The sequence below is a fragment of the Pipistrellus hanaki genome, assembly GCF_964339955.1.
Source record: "Pipistrellus hanaki genome assembly, chromosome: 7".
NCBI lineage: Eukaryota > Metazoa > Chordata > Mammalia > Chiroptera > Vespertilionidae > Pipistrellus > Pipistrellus hanaki.
Window position 1 is genome coordinate 6,172,926 of NC_140509.1, and position 15,005 is coordinate 6,187,930.

Sequence of the window (15,005 nt, forward strand, 5' to 3'; positions counted from 1 at the left end):
GATTTATTTGCATACTGACTCTGATTGGCTGGTGGATGTGGCTGGTGGGTGTGGCTTGTGAAGCGGAGTGATGGTTAATTGCATATTATTATTTTATTAGGTAGGATTAACAAGGTTTTTTGGTTGTTCACTGTTATTTTTAACAAATTTTATAAATAGGCTATTATTGGGAAAAAACACTAGTAATATCGCCAACAGAAAGAAATATGATTTATTTATTATAGTTATACATCTATAACTATAGTCTACATATTTAAATGCAAGAGTCACTGCTCGTAAACAATGTTCAGCAAATGATTAGCACATGATCATACCACATCGAACATGGTAATTGGTTCTGTTGTCATGTGGTGTGTCTTCATGCAGCAGTTTTAACACCTGGCAGGATGTTCCTACATGCACTAAGCCACGCCCCAGCTGTGTGCATTTGTTACTCAAGGTAACTGGTGAGTGCACACATTTACTAGACCTACTCAGTATAAATTTAAAATTACTGTAACACATGGAAAACTTTTCTGTGAAATTAAACTTTTCATGTGTACTTAATTACACAAACTTGTCTATATCAGTAAAAACTGATAAACTATCTTATCAATTTTTTAACTACACATTTGGAAAACCTATTTTATTATATAACAGATACACACCAGCCAAAATTAGTCCATTATATTGAGATTTTATTGTATAATACACATCAGCATTAGTTTTAGGAGTACAATAATAATGATCTAACATTTGTATATATTGAAAAATTATCACCATGGTAAGTTTAATTAACATCCATCAACATACATAGTTACAGAATTTTTTTCTTATGATGAGAACTTTTAAGATTTACCCTGTTTGTAACTGTCAAATATACAATATAGTATTGTCACCATACCGTACATTGTATCCGTATCCCCAAAGTATATTTATTTTATAACTGGAGTTCATCCTTTTATCCGTTTTGCCCACACCCAGCCCCCATTCTCTGGTAGTCACAATCTGTTCTCTGTGTCTAGGAGCTTGGTTTTGTTTTATTGTTTGAGTTTCTTTTTAAATATGTTTCTATTGGCTTTTAGAGAGAAAAGCCTTTAGTGAGGCTCCCTATAAGGAGAGCAAGTTTAAAAGTGGATTTTGATCATTGAAATCTTAATTTACAACCAATTTGACTGTCATGCTTCTCTTTTATACTTAAATTTTAGAATTCTTTATTTTTTTTCCAAATCTTTTTTGTTGAGAGTATTACAGATGTCCCCCACATTAACCCCTCTTCACCTGGTTCCCACCCTACCCCACCCCAGGCATTCACCATCCTTTTGTCTGTGTCCTTAAGTAAGATCTTTGGTTAATCTCTTCTCGTTCCCCCTCTCTCCTTCCCTCTGAGATTCATCAGTCTGTTCCACTTTTCATGCCTCTGATTCTATTTTATTCACTAGTCTATTTTGTTCATTAGATTTCTTATTCATTTATTTTTATTTTTAGAATTCTTAAATGTGTATATTTTTAACCCACTTCATAAAAACCAGCATAGTTACCTACTTTGAGGAATTTGTCTCTTTCCTCCTGGCTGCCTGCATTCACTCTTGCCCTGTGCGTCCTGGCAGCTCAGGAGCGTTGTAACTAATGTGAAACTGTCCCTTTCCTCAGGTTTGTGACCCAGGAGGAACCCCTGACCTCAGCTGTGGCTCGGTGCTGGCAGAAGCCAACTTCATGTCTGAGCGCACGAGCAGCAGTTTGCCATGGAGAGCTTGGGGCTGCAGACAGTCACCCTCAGTGATGGGACAACGGCCTACGTCCAGCAAGCGGTCAAAGGTGAGTATTTCCAGGGACCTCAGAATCCCCCTGTCCTCCAGCTTCTGGAGAGGAGCGTCCCCTTCCATGAGTCTCCCCTGCCTCCCACCCACTTGCCACAACTTGCTCTGCGTGAGAATCTCTTGAGGTAACTCTTTCCAATAAAACGCCATCTAAGCAGCTAGAAAATCAGGCCAGACCAGCGTAGGAGCCAAGACCTCTGAAAGCAGAATTCCTTATGTGTGGTGAGTAGTTTGTAACTCCTCCTGGAATAGATGAACACAGTGCTGATTTTGACTTCCTGCTTTTCAAATACTCCCTATGCAGTTGCTCAGACTTTCCAGCAAGTTTAAGCACTCAAACTATCTACTGAGCAACTGCCATGCACAAGATTCTCTTCCGGGTCCCAAGAGGGAGACCCAAGATAGACCCACCGGTGTCGCCAGAAACAAAAATACACGGCACACAGTTAAGTCTGAATTTCAGAAGAAACAATAAATAATTTTGTAATATAAGTCTGTCCCAAATATTACATGGGATAGACATGTGTAAGCATGGAACTAAATGCTAAAAATACTAAAATAAAAACACTAACTACTAAAAAAAATTCATTATATGTTTGAAATTCAGATTTACCTGAAATTCAGATTCCCTAGGATCAAGGTGAGGGTGGCTTCGGGACAGAGTGTAGTTGAAGGGTTAGGCCTCGGCCAGGGACACTTCCCTCTCCACAGGCTCCTTCCGGCCTCAGACACGCCAGGTGGCACCTCGTCTCCCTCGGACAGCGCCGGCAAAGCCTGTCTCCTGCCTCGTCTTTATCTTCCTGTTCTGGGTCCTCACAACTGCATCATCTCCTCAACATCGCACTCCCTCACTGCAGCACGATGTCAAATGTATTTCGGTTCCAAAACTTACAGACAATTTGTTTGTTGCTTTCATTTTAATTGTTTGCTTCTTGATGATGACAGAGACCCCTTAATCTCATCAGTAAGCTCTTTCCGTATGAGAACGAGTGGGTGCCTTCTCAACAGGTTTCTTATCGAGACCTAGGATGTGTGGGGCTGGCTTAGTTTTCTTGAACATGGAACCTCTCTAGAATCCTTTTGAATCTGGAAACCCTGTGTTTGCAGACTTCCCATCGCGGTTGCTGCCCACTGCTGCCGTCCCCGCGGTGGAAGCACCAGGAACTGTGTAGACTGGGCGTGTTTTTTCTGCACGGACCCAGTTATCGCCCATGCCTCATTCTTCTGCTACGAATTCTTAATGGTTGAATGAATAAGTAAAAGCAAGTGACTGTATTTGGCCTAAGAAAGCCACACTTTCTTATCTCTTTCCTTCTTGAATCTGGGTCTCTTTGCCTCCCCCACGTCCTGTTTATATCTCTCTCTCATCACTCTTCCTGGCTCTGTTCTCTGCCTCCTCCAAGGTGCTGCAGGTTGTACTTGCACACATGCACACGCTCACACACAGCAGATTCACACTGCAGAGGGGAGAGCTGGCCTCCCCATGCAGAGCCACACTGTCTCAGAGGGCGCCTCTGGTGAGCTCCTCTGAAGCCCTTGACGGGCACGTTCGTCTGTCAGCAGGCAGCTGTGTCTGGGCCCCGGAATGTGCAGGAAGCCCTGAAATTTTATGAAATTAGAGTAAGCATAAAGCATGTCATTCAAACCCTACTCTCCTGAGAGTGGAAGAGCGTGCTGTGAGTAAATGCACTGGACCGCTCCGACGACAGGAATGTGCGGCCCCTCTGTGACGGGCTGGGAGGCCCGTCAGCCAGCTCTTCTCCCCTCCCCATCGCAGCCTCTGGTTGTGAGAGGAAATTCTAGGTTAAAGTTTTTCTCAGCCGCCCTAGCTCGTTTGGCTCTGTGTATAGAGCGTCAGCCTGTGGACTGAATGGTCCCGGGTTCGATACCAGTCAAGGGCATATGCCCGGGTTGCAGGCTTGATCCCCAGAACGGGGTGCGCAGGAGGCAGCCAATCAGTGTTTCTCTCTCAACATTGATGTTTCTAACCATCTCTCCCTCTCTCTTCCTCTGAAATCAATAAAAATATGTTTAAATGTTTTTCTCAGTCATTATTACACATTTCAAAGTATATTTTAAATAAAAAAGTGAATAACATAGGTTAAATGAACACTAGTAAAATATATGTAGTGTATTCAGTATATATTTACTTTAAAGGGTGATAGGAGAAATATAGGAGTGTAAATAAAATATTGATAGCTGTACATTAAAAAGAAAGTCTTTTTCTTAAATAACTCTCTCAGCCTTTTGTTTTCTGCCGTGAGGCGATGCCCAGTTCGCTAGCGGAATCTCTGCTGGTCCTTTCAGAGCCCAGCGTGGCGCCCGCCAGGACAGAGCAGAGGCCCCTGCTCACGTGAAGGGACAGGCTGGGCGGGGCTCCCTTTCCCCTCTCCCCTCCGCCCGGCCTCGGCTGGGTTGTGGAGCTGTTAACTACGGACCCAGAGGACTCGGTTTGGGGACAAGTTGGGGAATTCCTCGGAGGAAGAGACATCAGCAGGAGCTGGGCCAAAAGCATTGCCTGTCCCCCATAAGAGCCAACTTCCTAAACCCGTAACTTCAAGGAAAGGAATGAACAAGCCATTTGTCATTAGTGCTTCTGTCTCCTTTTTCTCTTCTCCTTTCCCATTCCCTCCTTCACACTCACTGGGCACAGAACTCTAAGAATCTTTTGCCCTTTGAAGGGCTTTCCAGTAAGAATCTGAGATAAAAGAAAGATAATATTGTGGCACTCTGTAGTCTTATTAATTTTTAGAGTGCTTTTTGTTGCTTTAGGCGAGTCGGTTTTTTATTGGACAACTGCAGTGAAGATGGCAGAGGTCCGTGGAGGAGACCTTGTCCACCCTGGCGGTGGAGCAAGACCGTGGACGTGTGGGGGCACAGTAGTCACTCACATTCATGTTGCTCCCAACTGCTCTGTGTGTTTCTTCTAATGTACAGATTGGAATTATTGTAAAATCACAAAACCAAGGTTTATTGAGGGCTGGCCACATCCCAGGGACTGTTCTGAGTGTTTTATATTCATTAACTCATTTAACCCTCATAGCAACCCAATCAAGACAATTTTTAATCGTTTTAAGAAGAAGAAGCTGAACCACAGAAAGGTTAAGTAAATTGCACACAGCTAGTAAGAGCTAGAGCTGAAAGGCCATCGCAGGAGGCCTGGGCTGGTTCCAGAGCCCGTTGCTGCTAGCTGTAAGCCACACTGTCTGCCGGGGGCCTAGGCCTTGGCTCACTGGCACAGGGAGGTAGGGAATGTGTTTTGATTTGGTTATTGTGAGCCATATCTGACTTTTGACCCATGGGTCCTTTCTAGGTCTCAGGGCCTCCTTTGTTCTTCAGTTCGTTCAGTCTCAGCAGCGGCTGTTAGGCTGGAGTCCCCACTTTGCTAGCTGTATAGAGTAATAGATGCAGCAGCTGCCCCTGTGGGGGTCTGAGGGGCTCCTCAGGGCTAAAAACAGGCAGGTGTCTTCAGCCCCTTCCTGGGCCTGGCCCACTTCTCACCATTTCCGTCTCCACAGGAGAGAAGCTGCTTGAAGGACAAGTGATCCAGCTCGAGGACGGCACCACCGCGTACATCCACCAAGTGACAGTGCAGAAAGGTGAGGGAGGGCAGGCAGCCCCCACCGAGGAGCCCTCCCTGGCGCCGAGCTCCAGAGAAAGGCAGGCATTGCTCTCATTACAGAGCCTCTTTCCTTTGAGGATGGACAGCCTGTGCAGCTGGAAGACGGCAGCATGGCCTACATACACCGCACACCCAAAGGTGGGGCCACAGGCATCATGGCCGCGGGAAGGAAGGGGGACAGGGTGGGGTGTGGAGTGGCATGCCCTGGGAGGCGGGGCATAGCCATGGAGCGTGGTCCTGAGCTCCCCTGGATTAGCAGTCTCAACTGCCTTCTCCTGTGCGCACCACAGGAGCAGTTAGTTGTTCCGGTCCCCGGGAGGTGGGGCCTTGGGGGTCAATAGCATGAGTCTTGATGGCAGCTGTGGCTCTAGCACCACACCAACCTTAGGGCTTTAAATAGGACCTAAGGATGTCATCCAAGACCAGGAGCAAAACACTTATATTTATAAGAATAAAGCTCCTGCCAAAACTGGTTTGGCTCAGTAGATAGAGCGTTGGCCTGTGGACTGAAAGGTCCCAGGTTCACTTCCAGTCAGGGGCATGTACCTTGGTTGTAAGCACATCCCCAGTGGGGGATGTGCAAGAGGCAACTGAGCAATGATTCTCTCTCATCGATGTTTCTAACTCTCTATCTCTCTCTCTTCCTCTCTGTAAAAAAATCAATAAAAATATATTAAAAAAAAAAAAAAAAGAAAGCTCCTGCCCTAGCCAGTGATGCTTAGTGGTTAGAGCATTGGCCTGCACACCGAAGGGTCATTGGTTCAATTCCCGGTAAAAGGCACGTACCTGGGTTTCTCTCTCCCCCCTCCCTCCTTCCCTTCCACTCTAACTGAAAAGCAAAGGAAGAAAATATCCTTAGATGAGGATTAACAAGAAATAAACAACAAAAAATAGAATAAAGCTCCTAAGGTACTGAACAATAGCAATTCCATCTACAAGTAGTTTCTTGAGTGACTGCGTGTGTGTGCCTGGCATTGCTACGTGTGGAATGTACCAGAGAGAACAAAGTCTGACAGTCCCAGCTTCCCCGGAGTCCAGCGAGGGGAACAGAAGGGTTGCAAATCATCACTGATGAGCGGTCATCACAGGCAGAGGCCAGGCTTGGGGAGGGTCTCCCCGGGGAGTGACACTTGGCTGGGAGCCGAAGAAAGAGTGGACTCAGCTAGGGCAGAAAGGGCGGCAGGGGGAGTTCAGTACTCAGGTCAGAGGAACACCCTTCGTTGGCCCAGCAATGGGAGAGAGAATTACATATTTCAGAAATGGCTAGAAGTCAGAGTACTGGGGGTGAGGGCAGAATCAGTAAGATGAAAAGATGACACCAAACAGAGGCAGGGGCGTGTCAGGAGAAGCGTTTTGGTCTTTATCCTGAGACCGGTGAGAAGCAGCTGAGCTGTTTGGGTCCTTGGGTCACATGACCACATTTGTGTCCTGCGAAGATCCCCCCAGATGCCGTCTGTCTGGAGGGAAGTAGAGGGGGGAGGGGCACCAGGTGGGAAGCTCTGGTGGTCACCTAGGTGGAGATGATGACGGTCCCTCGGGTTCTCAAGGAGCTTGTGAGTTTCCAGCGAGTGCTGCATGGGAGGCCTTGGCCTTAGGAGAGGCAGCCCCCAGGAGACAGACCAGGAGAGACGATGCTGAGACCCTCCTTGGCCCAGTACCTCTCCTAAGTGCCTGTCCCCACAGAGGGCTATGACCCCAGCTCCCTGGAGGCCGTCCAGCTGGAGGATGGCTCCACTGCCTACATTCACCACCCAGCGGCTGTGCCGGCAGACAGCACCATCCTGGCCGTGCAGACGGAGGTGGGCTTGGAGGACCTGGCCGCCGAGGACGACGAGGGCTTCAGCGCGGACACGGTGGTGGCCCTGGAGCAGTACGCCAGCAAGGTGAGCTCGCCGAGCCTCACCGCCACCAGCTCTCCTGGCCCTGCCCAAACTGCCACCGCTTTAGCGGACAAGACCGCCAGTGCTGGGCATGGCCTGGCCACTCCCTCAGCCCGCACCCCACTCGTGGCTCTTCACATCCTCATCCAGGACGTGCATCCAGCCCAGCCGGGCCTGCCGACAGCTGTTTACACTCACCCTGTCTGTGCTGCCTCTGCGAGGGGAGGCAGCTGTGAGCAGCAGTGACATCCGTAGTCCTGGCTTCGCTTTGGCTGCCCGGAAGCCCTTGCCAGTGACTTTTATTAGTTTTTCCAGTCTACTGAGGTCAGATGTTCTTGTTTGTATTTCTTCCCAGTGACTCATTTAGTCATTTGGGGAAATGACCTCAGGAGGCAGTGACGGGGCAGATGCAACAGAGCAGCTGGGATTCTTGGAACACAAGGCCCGCACAGTAGCTCAGCCGCAACGGAAAAGGATCCCGGCTCCTCAGACATCCGTCAGTCGCAGCTGTCTGTGCTGGAGCCAGGGCCCTGCCCGCAGGGAAGTGGTGCAGAGACCTGTGAGCGTCCCTGCCAGGTGCTCCCTGCCGGCATGAGCTACGGAGCCTCAGCAAGATGCGTAGGGGCTTCCTGGAGCACTAGCTTCCCCCGGAGATGGGGGTTGCTTTTATAGTGAACCTAGTGTGGCTGCATCATAGAGAGCAGAAAACCCTATGTCTTCCCAAAATGGAGCACAGCTTTACAGTGGCCGCCGGGCTGAGCCCACCCCGCCCGGTCCCGGAGTGTATTTTAGGAGCCAGTTTGAGACTTGCTGTGGGAGACAGCTGGGCTTTAAGTCTTGAGTCCTGAGGTTTGTGCTGGCTCTGCCTCCACCCTGTTGGACCGTGGGTAGTCCCCCTCCTCCCATCCCTCAGCTTGCTCCTCTGTAATTTGATGAGTTGGGGCCAGATGACCTCAGAGGTCACTTCCAGCTGGAAGTTCTTTGATTCCCTCGATCACCCTAGGGCTGTTGAAACATGGGAGTGAGATTCCAGAGCTTGCTGTGCAGGCCTGACCACCTGTGACCCTCCCCGCCAACCACCAGCTTCTGAACTGTCTGTGAAACTTTGTCAGCCACCTGACCCCTCACCTGGAACTGATCGACAGACCTTGCCATGAATTTGACCTCACCTCTTGATTCCCCACCCACCTGACTTCCGGAGTTCAGTGTCAGGAGCTCCTAGAAGGCCAATGTCCCAGAACAGTGGTCAGCAAACTCATTAGTCAACAGAGCCAAATATCAACAGGATAACGATTAAAATTTCTTTTGAGAGCCAAATTTTTTAAACTTAAACTTCTTCTAATGCCACTTCAAAATAGACTTGCCCAGGCCGTGGTATTTTGTGGAAGAGCCACATCAAGGGGCCAAAGAGCCACATGTGGCTCGTGAGCCGCAGTTTGCCGACCGCTGTCCCAAAACAAAGGGACAGTCTCAGCAGGACCCTTCCCCGGAGAGCAGTGAGCTCCCTGAAACGAGAGGCCGGTGGGAATAGCTGTCTGGCACTGCGCCCAGGAGGGGTGGAAGGGGCCTGGCCAGTTGGCTGGTGCGGTGGTTGGAGCTGCTGCTGGGGGGCGCTGCGGGTCCCCGCCCTGTGCTGCAGTGTGCCTGTGGCCCTCACTCTGCTGAACCCAGGGGGGCTCATCCCCACAGCAGCCCCGGTTAATGCCCCTGAGCACAGGTGTCCCACGGGGACCATGGGCCCCTCCCGGCAGGAGAGGTGTGCGGAGTTGCGGCCTCCCGGCTGTGTGTGGTCAGAAGGGGGTCACTGGCTCCCAGCCCAGCTCAAGTGTGGCCGCTCAGACCACCCCTCCCCACCTTAGCCAGCCGGCTCGGGCACCGTTTCTTGGCTGTCACAGCCTGTGACATGCATCCACCCATTAGAGGGTGGGGACCCCACACCAGCCTGTTTCTCCCTAGGGTGTCTGTTCCCTCTGCCTGGGCCTGTCACCCCAGGTTGCCCTTTGCCCCCTAGCAGTTTAACCCTGCCTATTGGGTCCTAAGCTGCCCCAGGTGGGCCCTGGGTCCCACCCCTTTCCTCCTTTCATTGAGGAGAATACATGTTGGGACCCACAATTTTTCCTCAGGTTCTGCACGACAGCCAGGCCCCCCCTAATGGCAAAGGGCAGCAGGTTGGGGACAGAGCATTCCGCTGTGGCTACAAGGGCTGCGGGCGCCTGTACACCACTGCTCATCACTTAAAGGTAAGGTGCCACAGACAGCCTTCAGCCTTCCCATCTCCCGCCAGCCTGCACTTCCACTGCCCGCTCTGCCTGGGGCCCTGCTCTCAAGTCACTCACTGCCTACTGGAGGAAGAGATGAGGACACAGAAATGTCCGCACGGGGTGGGGGCTGTGACCCATAAAGAGCAGGAAGAGAGAGAGGGAAGGCTACCTGGAGGAGGGAGCCTCTCGGTTGAAAAGGAAGCAAAGAAAAGGGGGTGACTGATGCTGATACTCTGGGCCCTAAAAAGCATTGAAGAGCCCATTTACATCCTTGTATGTCCCTCTGAATGGTCTGATCGCTTGTCCTGACAGGTGCATGAGAGAGCGCATACAGGTGACCGTCCGTACAGGTGTGACTTCCCCGGCTGCGGGAAGGCCTTCGCCACAGGTAACGGCCTGGCGGAGGCTGAGGGGGCTGCTTCTGGTTGGCGGCGGAGGTTCCAGATCAGCCCTGGGGACTCCCCTAGGGGCCTGGCTCCTCCTTCCTGGAGAGACTGCTCTCGGAGCCCCTGACTCGCAGGGCTGGCTCGGGAGGAAGCTGTTTCAGAAGCAAGTGGCACAGGCTTTCTTTAAGCGGAAGGAGCCTGGGTGGTGGGCAGAGACCCTGCTTTTTGTGTAGCTCTGGCACTGACCACTGTGGGCTGTTGGGTTGGCCACTGCATCTCTGGGCGTCACTTTTTCTCTGAATCCAGAGCCTTAGCCCAGGGCTCCCTAGGTTCCCTCTCACTCTGGTCTGGCACGGGCCTGCCCCCTGGAGAGGGCAGGAGGCAGAGCGGGCTCCCAGCTCTCCTCGCCTGGCCAGGCAGGGTGGTAGAGAGGCAGACGCAGGCTCCGGGGGCCAGGGGCGGTCTGGAGCCTCCCAGAGCACCTCTTGGGTGGAGAGCCGTGAGATGGGCAGTGAGGTGGTGGGGGATGAGGCCCCCCGGAGCGTTCTCCTCACCCCTCCCTCCCGCCTGCGGCAGGCTACGGGCTGAAGAGTCACGTGCGCACCCACACTGGGGAGAAGCCATACAAGTGCCCAGAGGAGCTGTGCAGCAAGGCCTTCAAGACCTCGGGAGACCTGCAGAAGCACGTCCGGACCCACACTGGTAGGCGGATCTGGAGCCCGGTGCTGTCCTGGCCACGTGCCCAGCATGACGCCCTTCCTGAGCCGCACCCGCCCTCACCCCCTCCGTAGGCGAACGCCCGTTCCGGTGCCCCTTCGAGGGCTGCGGCCGCTCCTTCACCACGTCCAATATCCGCAAGGTACATGTGCGCACCCACACGGGCGAGCGGCCCTACACCTGCCCCGAGCCCCACTGTGGCCGCGGCTTCACCAGCGCCACCAACTACAAGAATCACGTGCGCATCCACACAGGTGGGCCAGCTGGCATGCAGGACGCCCTCCGAGGCCCCGCCCTAACTGTAGGCTCTGGCCAGTCCAGGCTGGTCTGTGGGCGGGCTGAGGGGGTTCTGCGGTTCCGGCCATGTCCTCGGAACCACCGTTTCACTTGCACTGTGCAATCTGACAGGTACTGCCTGCCCTCCCAGCTCCCTGCCACCTCTCTCCACTGAATTCTCCCTCCAGCTGAGCACCCAGTGAAAGGCCAGGGTCAGGCATGATGGGGAACGGCAGAGGGAAATGTCCCCTTTAGCTCCCGCCTCATCCACTGTCCTGGAGACTCTGGTGTATCCTCGCCCTCCCAGTGTCACGTTCCTCGTCCAACCTCCGGTCCCCTCACTCTGCATTGCACCTGACACGACAGTCATCCTCTCCATCCACTGCTTCTTCTGTGCATGATCCTCAGCCTTACAAGCCCCCAGTGCTCCCCTCCAGCCCCTTCATTAGCCCCAGCTTTGCCCAGCCCCCCATTTTCTCTCCACTTGTCTCCGGCAGTCCCACACTCATGTCCCCTCTGTTCCACTGGCCATCTTCCCCAAGTCCGTCCACTTAGAGTTCCAGGTCTTAGTCCCTCCCCCTCTCTCTGGCACTCCCTTCACCAGCCCCACCCCCCACCCTGTCCCCTTAGATTTCCCCTTGCCAGCCCCAGTTCCCGCCCCCTCACAGCCCAGTGTCCCCAGGGGAGAAGCCATACGTTTGCACGGTGCCAGGCTGTGGGAAGCGCTTCACCGAGTACTCGAGCCTGTATAAGCACCACGTGGTGCACACACACTGCAAGCCCTACACCTGCAGCACCTGCGGCAAGACCTACCGGCAGACCTCCACCCTGGCCATGCACAAGCGCAGCGCCCATGGCGAGCTGGAGGCCACCGAGGAGAGCGAGCAGGCCCTCTATGAGCAGCAGCAGCTCGAGGGTGAGGGGCACGGGCCGGAGGTGAGAGTGGGGACGAGCCAGGCCTCCCGTCGGCCCTCCGGTGGCAGGTGTCAGCTGGGCTCTCCTCTCCCAGCCGCCTCTGCAGCCGAGGAGAGCCCACCACCCAAACGGCCTCGCGTTGCTTACCTTTCGGAGGTGAAAGAAGAGGGTGATGACATCCCAGCCCAAGTGGCTATGGTGACTGAGGAGAACGGGGCCCCCCAGGTGGCTTTGATCACTCAGGATGGTGCCCAGCAGGTACCGGCCTGGGGGTGGGGGTAGGGATGGGGGCACTCTAGCTAGTACCTTCTCCCTCTTTCTCTGGGGAGCCTGGGAGTTCTGACAGCCCCAGCTCTACCCAGTTCCTCTCTGGCCGTGGCTGTCAGTGAGCGGAGGCAGCCTCTCCTCGTGCTTCCGGCAGGTCTCTGGGGCTTCTGGGGCAGTTAGTTGCCCTCCTTACCAGGAGGCTGGCAGGTCCTGGCCACTTGAAAGAGACATTTGGATGTCCTCCTCCAGAGGACACGCTGGTGTGGAGGCCAGAGCCCGGGGTGGCGTTCTAGCCAGCAGTAAGCCTGAGCCTTGTCAGCACCCTCACTGCCAAGTGCACTGTGCCTGTGGGAGTTGGCATAAGGATGAATTAGGTGAGACCCCGAGTTGCATGGAACAGAACCCTGCAGCAAAGTGGTGGTGATAGAAGCGGTCAGCGGAGTGGCCCAGTGTAGCCTCTGTAAGCCAGGACCTGTTTTATTGCTTGTCCCTGACCACCTCTGACTACAGCCGGTCTCCTAGATTGCCGATAAGTTAACCTTGCTCGGGAGGGAAGGATACATCCTCCCAGGGGCTTCCAGACAGCCCACCTCTGCACTTCCGGCTCACCCTCCTCCTTCCTGTTGGCAGGTCAGCCTGTCCCCGGAAGACCTGCAGGCCCTGGGCAGTGCCATCAGCATGGTGACCCAGCACAGCAGCACCACCCTCACCATCCCCAGTCCCGACGACAGCCTGGCCACGTCTGGCACACATACAGTCACCATGGTCCGCGCCGATGGCTCCCAGATGCAGCCCGTACGACCAGGCAGTTTGCTTGGGGCTTCCTGTTCCCTTGTCCTTCCTTTTCACTGGGTGGACATTTAAGTGCAGGCTAAACTAGCCAAGCTTCCTTATGAGGCCCAAGATTCCCCCATAAAAAGGGCATTCCCACAGCCATTCCCTGTTGAGAAGCAGTTTGAAATCTCAAATCTACCCCTTATTTGTTTGCTACCACAGGCAAGTCCTTTTTTATGTGTCCCCCCCCCCCCATTTCAAATTAGGGAGTTAAATGATCGCTGGGGCCTTTTACAGCTTTGTCCTATCACTCAAAATCCCTAAATTAATCTAGAGAAAAACAAGCGTCAATTAGCTCTGACCCCCAAGCTGATCCCCAGTGATTTGATCCATTCTCTTCAGGGTTTTTCCAGCCATCTTATTGGAGGGGTTTGTTTGGACTAGGGGAAGAGGGAGTAATGTAGGTGAGTTGGAAAACCTCTTTCATCTGTATTTCAGGTTACAATCATTACCTCTGGGGCTGTGGTGACCGATGACTCGAGTGTAGCGTCCCTTCATCATCAACAGGTGGCGCTGTTGGCCACAGCCAACGGAACGCACATTGCTGTGCAGGTGGGTAGAGATGTGGGAGGATCCCGCCGCCAGAGAAAGGAGCCAGGGGGGCGAGGAGTTAGATGGAGATCTTGAGGAGAAGGGCATTTGGCTCAAAAGGAGCTCACTTCAGAGGACAAATCCCTTTCTTCCTAAATGCACATACCTGTCTCGGCCCTTTTTTGACTGAGGCAGAGTGGAGCAGCCCCTCCCAGCCTTCACGGTAACTTCAGTGGCCGTCTCCCTGGTGGTCTAAGCCCTTCGTTTCCTCCGAGCTTTATTTCTGCACCAGGAAAAGAAGGAGGCTCTCCAGCCAGTCACTCCCTTCTGTGAGCAAGCCCGTCTCTGGCCTGGACCATCCTGTGGCTCCCTGGCCATACCTAGCCTAACTCTTCACCAGTGAGCCTCCTGTTAACGGGGCTCCACTAAGTGCTCAGTGTGTGGCACTGGGATGGAGGGAATCCAAAAAGTGGGTCACATGCCACCACCCTTCAAACCTAGAAGAGGGTCTCACTCTCCCCTTCTTTCTCCGCAGCTGGAGGAGCAGCAGACCTTGGAGGAGGCCATCAGCGTGGCCACTGCTGCCATGCAGCAAGGGGCTGTGACCATGGAGGCCACGGAGACAGGGAGCGGCTGCTGAGCCGGGAGGGCTGGTCCCGAACACGGAGGAGCACCGTGCCGCAGAGCCCTCCGGCCTCCACAGGCGCGGGCGGGCTGACGGGGAGGTGGCCCCGTAGGTCTCTGGGGTGAGAAGTCAGCAGGGAAATGATGGGAGCCCTGCCCCGAGGAGGGCTGGACGGCCGGAATCAGGGGAGCGTGTCAGCCTCGGGAGCTAAGGACAAGCGTGGTCAGCAGGCTGCACGGGGGCGTCCTACCCTCAAAATCAGCTGGGCACCCACTGTCCTCCCTCCAGAGAGCACCCTGCCTGCCCTCCCACTCCCCTTCTCAGGTGGCAATTGGGGCTTCTGTGGGGATTGGTCACTCCGACTGGTCGCTGTCCACCAGGAGAGAGGCAGACAGGGCCTCAGCCCAGTAGGAACAGAACAGTCCCAGCCCCACCCCTCCCAGCAATAACCACCTCCCCAGAGGCCAGCGAGATGCCTGGTCACCTGGCAGCGGGGTACTTCCTGCTGCTGCAGTCAGAATTGCTCAGGGGCCTGTGGCTGGAGAAAAGGTGCCCGACCATCCCCCCACCCCCATCTGCCCCTCAACCTCTGGTAGAGAGGCAAGGAACAGCCTGTACATACTGGGGATTGGGTTTAATTTTCTAAATTGCATTTTGATAAATTTTTTCCTGCTGTGAGCAGTGGTGGCAAATGGGTGAATGAGTATTTAATAAAAAGTTTCAAGTTTCCATCTGGGTCCCTTCATTTCTTTCAGCTTTGAGTCCTGGTGACGGGGCTGGTCAAATCAGGCACTTAGCTCTGCATCGCTGAGCCTTGTGCTGGATGGTGGGGCTGCCCCACCAGGGGCACAGGTGGGAGAGAAGCCCTGCGCAGCTGCCAGTGGCTTCCTGC

At 53.5% G+C, this 15,005-nt stretch overlaps 1 protein-coding gene across 6 annotated transcripts in view; it reads left to right on the top strand.

Moving 5' to 3' along the window:
• The window catches only part of ZNF76 (zinc finger protein 76), a 36,182-nt gene extending 21,340 nt beyond the window's left edge, over positions 1-14,842 (top strand). For 3 of the 6 annotated variants that reach the window (XM_084890030.1, XM_084890029.1, XM_084890031.1), the window contains exons 2-14: positions 1,633-1,797; positions 5,318-5,398; positions 5,482-5,559; positions 7,105-7,304; positions 9,425-9,541; positions 9,875-9,950; positions 10,525-10,650; positions 10,740-10,919; positions 11,624-11,857; positions 11,951-12,114; positions 12,754-12,918; positions 13,396-13,509; positions 14,024-14,842. In XM_084890030.1, the coding sequence (XP_084746156.1) occupies positions 1,725-1,797; positions 5,318-5,398; positions 5,482-5,559; positions 7,105-7,304; positions 9,425-9,541; positions 9,875-9,950; positions 10,525-10,650; positions 10,740-10,919; positions 11,624-11,857; positions 11,951-12,114; positions 12,754-12,918; positions 13,396-13,509; positions 14,024-14,128 (1,713 nt within the window). In that variant the 5' untranslated portion in view covers positions 1,633-1,724 and the 3' untranslated portion in view covers positions 14,129-14,842. Of the gene's footprint in view, positions 1-1,632; positions 1,798-5,317; positions 5,399-5,481; positions 5,560-7,104; positions 7,305-9,424; positions 9,542-9,874; positions 9,951-10,524; positions 10,651-10,739; positions 10,920-11,623; positions 12,115-12,753; positions 12,919-13,395; positions 13,510-14,023 lie in introns of all 6 variants that reach the window. The other 3 variants (XM_084890027.1, XM_084890026.1, XM_084890028.1) reach the window with 1 other exon arrangement.
• Positions 14,843-15,005: the final 163 nt, after the last annotated feature.